Source organism: Coffea arabica, chromosome 6c, assembly GCF_036785885.1.
Source record: "Coffea arabica cultivar ET-39 chromosome 6c, Coffea Arabica ET-39 HiFi, whole genome shotgun sequence".
Taxonomy (NCBI): Eukaryota; Viridiplantae; Streptophyta; class Magnoliopsida; order Gentianales; family Rubiaceae; genus Coffea; species Coffea arabica.
In genome coordinates, this window is record NC_092320.1 from 47,928,214 (window position 1) to 47,930,521 (window position 2,308).

At 35.6% G+C, this 2,308-nt stretch overlaps 1 protein-coding gene across 1 annotated transcript; it reads right to left on the bottom strand.

The window, feature by feature from the left end:
• Positions 1–1,006: 1,006 nt before the first annotated feature.
• Positions 1,007–2,105, bottom strand: LOC113720444 (ATP-dependent DNA helicase PIF1-like). The gene is made up of 2 exons (XM_027245296.1): positions 1,886–2,105; positions 1,007–1,629 (listed from the first exon to the last, which is right to left on the bottom strand). Exons 1-2 carry the CDS (start codon positions 2,103–2,105, stop codon positions 1,007–1,009), a joined length of 843 nt encoding a protein of 280 aa, XP_027101097.1.
• Positions 2,106–2,308: the final 203 nt, after the last annotated feature.

The following is a 2,308-nucleotide window of genomic DNA, read 5'->3' on the forward strand; positions in this document are numbered from 1 at the left end:
AAGGTGTTTGTTCATTTCTTTATTTGATTTGCATATGTGACTAATTGAATATGAAGTTCCATGATTCTTAATTGCTATTATTTTGGTACTTCATTGAGCGTAAGCTCACCCCCTTCCCATTATCTTTGTTTTCCTTACAGGGAACTACACTTTGAACCGTGATTTTGAGAAAAGGGTTGAGCTAGTGTAAATGCCCTTTTGTTAGTTCTTCTGTAATCAAAACCCTAATTGTCTTTTAATTAAGTATCACGCTTTTAATTGTAAAGTTTTCAATGTATGTATATAAGTGTTTTATCATGTACATTAAGTGTATTCATTTGAGATGGTACATTTGTGTTTGTTCAGATGCTACTTGTAACCATTGGACGATCGGACGAGCGCAGCATTTGAACAAGGAAAGAAATTTCTGGCGGGAACTGTTCACCAAATCCGGCCGTGTATCTGGCCAGTTCTTAGCCCGATATCTGGCCGGATTAGCAGGGGTTTTTGAAAAATTTTTGGGTTACTCACTGCCTCATATTCGGCCAGCGATTCGGCCAGAAATCCAACCATATCTTAGCCGGATTGTGATGTGTCTGCTTTCCATTTGCATTTTCGTCTTCATTTTCATTTCCGTTGAAGCATTTAATCAAAGTACCATGGTACCTTTTGGTGTAGAACTCATGTTTCTCAACTTAGTAGTCTTCGATTGAGGGTTCTCTTGGGGATTCGTTTGTGCGCTATATCGGGTTTGTGTGATTCGGCTCCGTAGTCCTGGTGAGAGTTGGGCAGGCGGTCCGCCGAACTCTTTGGTTCGCCTTAGGGTGAGGTGGGGCTGTCAAACTATTAATATCAGGATAGACAGCATCTATTAGTCTTTAAAGTGCATCAGTTTCACTAGTATACTTGATCAAAATGGAAGATGATATAACAACTGAATCAACACAATCTGTTTGTTCTAAACCATCTCTTATTTTCAATAGAAATTGAGTAAACAATGGATCTAATTTTGCTCTCATATTTTCAGTTAACTATAACTTTTGCAACTGTGGCAAAAAGGAGAATTAATCAAGCAAGCATTAATAGTTTCAACCTTAGTTCCACTGCAAACAATTGGTAGCATTTGCCTGAAATCTCCTCCAAGAACCACTACCTTTTCACCCAAAATTTCACTTGAATTCATGATGTTTTTAAGCAAATCATCCAATCCTTCAATACTTGCTTGTTTAGATATAGGAGTTTCATCCCAAATGATCAACTTTGATTCTCTTATCAAAGTTGCTAAAGAGTTTTGCTTACTCACACGACGAGTTGATCGATCAGAAATATCTATTGAAATTTTGAATCGTGCGTGAGCTATTCTTCCTCCACAAAGAATTGAAGCTGCTATGCTGGATGTAGCAATGGGTAATACAATATAACCTTTTGACCTAATATCTACCAGTAATGCATGGTATAAAAAGGTTTTTCCAATATCTTTCGAACCATCAATGAAAAAAGCACCACTTTTATTGCTGTAAACTCTCTCAGAAATGAGATTAAATGCTTCTTTTTGCTTTTGATTCAAGAAAGCACAAGCATCTAGATCATCTGATGTAAAAACTATGTTTCTTTCTGCATTTAATGCTCTTTTTTGACTTTCCATATCATCTATTGAAAAATCACGGGGACACAAATTGAATAAAGAAATGTTTTTCCCCATAGATTGTAAGAAACCATTTATTTGGTCAAGTACTTTTGTCCTAACTTGACTACCTGTTAATGTTTTATATCTAAGAAATTCTTAGACATAACATTTTCAAATTTAGTCCAGAATGCTATTGGATTGTTGGGGCATGAATAAACCAGCAGGCTTGCAAATAATCTGCTCATTTCATATGGCATATGAAAGTGAGAAGCTTCTTACAAATAAAGTTTCTAGCCATCATCATGCTCCAATAATCCCCTAGCAGTGCTGTTTCATGGAAAGTCTGTACTTGAACTCCACCAAAAGTTCTCAAGTCAGCAAATGTGGTTGGACATTTAACTTTTGTCAACAAGAGTCTCAAATAGTATTTTTCATCTTCACCAGGATGTGCAGCAACTATTCTATCTATAGAATCTCTTTGTTCACCAATTTTCCACATTCTTTTGCTTGGTTTCCAAACAAAATATTCTAAAAATTGCACATAGGTGCAATTTAGATCCTAAGCTTCCTCTTTGTTCTACTCATGTAAAAAATTTAGTTAACATTGTTCTTCTCAATTGATTATTATATAGAATATTAAACAAATTAGTATTCTTCTTGAAGTTCATTGGTTGTTGGTTTTCAGATGCAATTGTAAGTGGA

What these genes read in the sequence shown, in the direction of transcription:
- LOC113720444 (XM_027245296.1), bottom strand. Translation starts at nt 2,105, where the DNA reads ATGTGGAAAATTGGTGAACAAAGAGATTCTATAGATAGAATAGTTGCT. An exon ending in GATGGCTAGAAACTTTATTT is followed by an intron (nt 1,630 to 1,885) that starts GTAAGAAGCTTC and finishes ATTTTTCAATAG; the next exon opens with ATGATATGGAAAGTCAAAAA.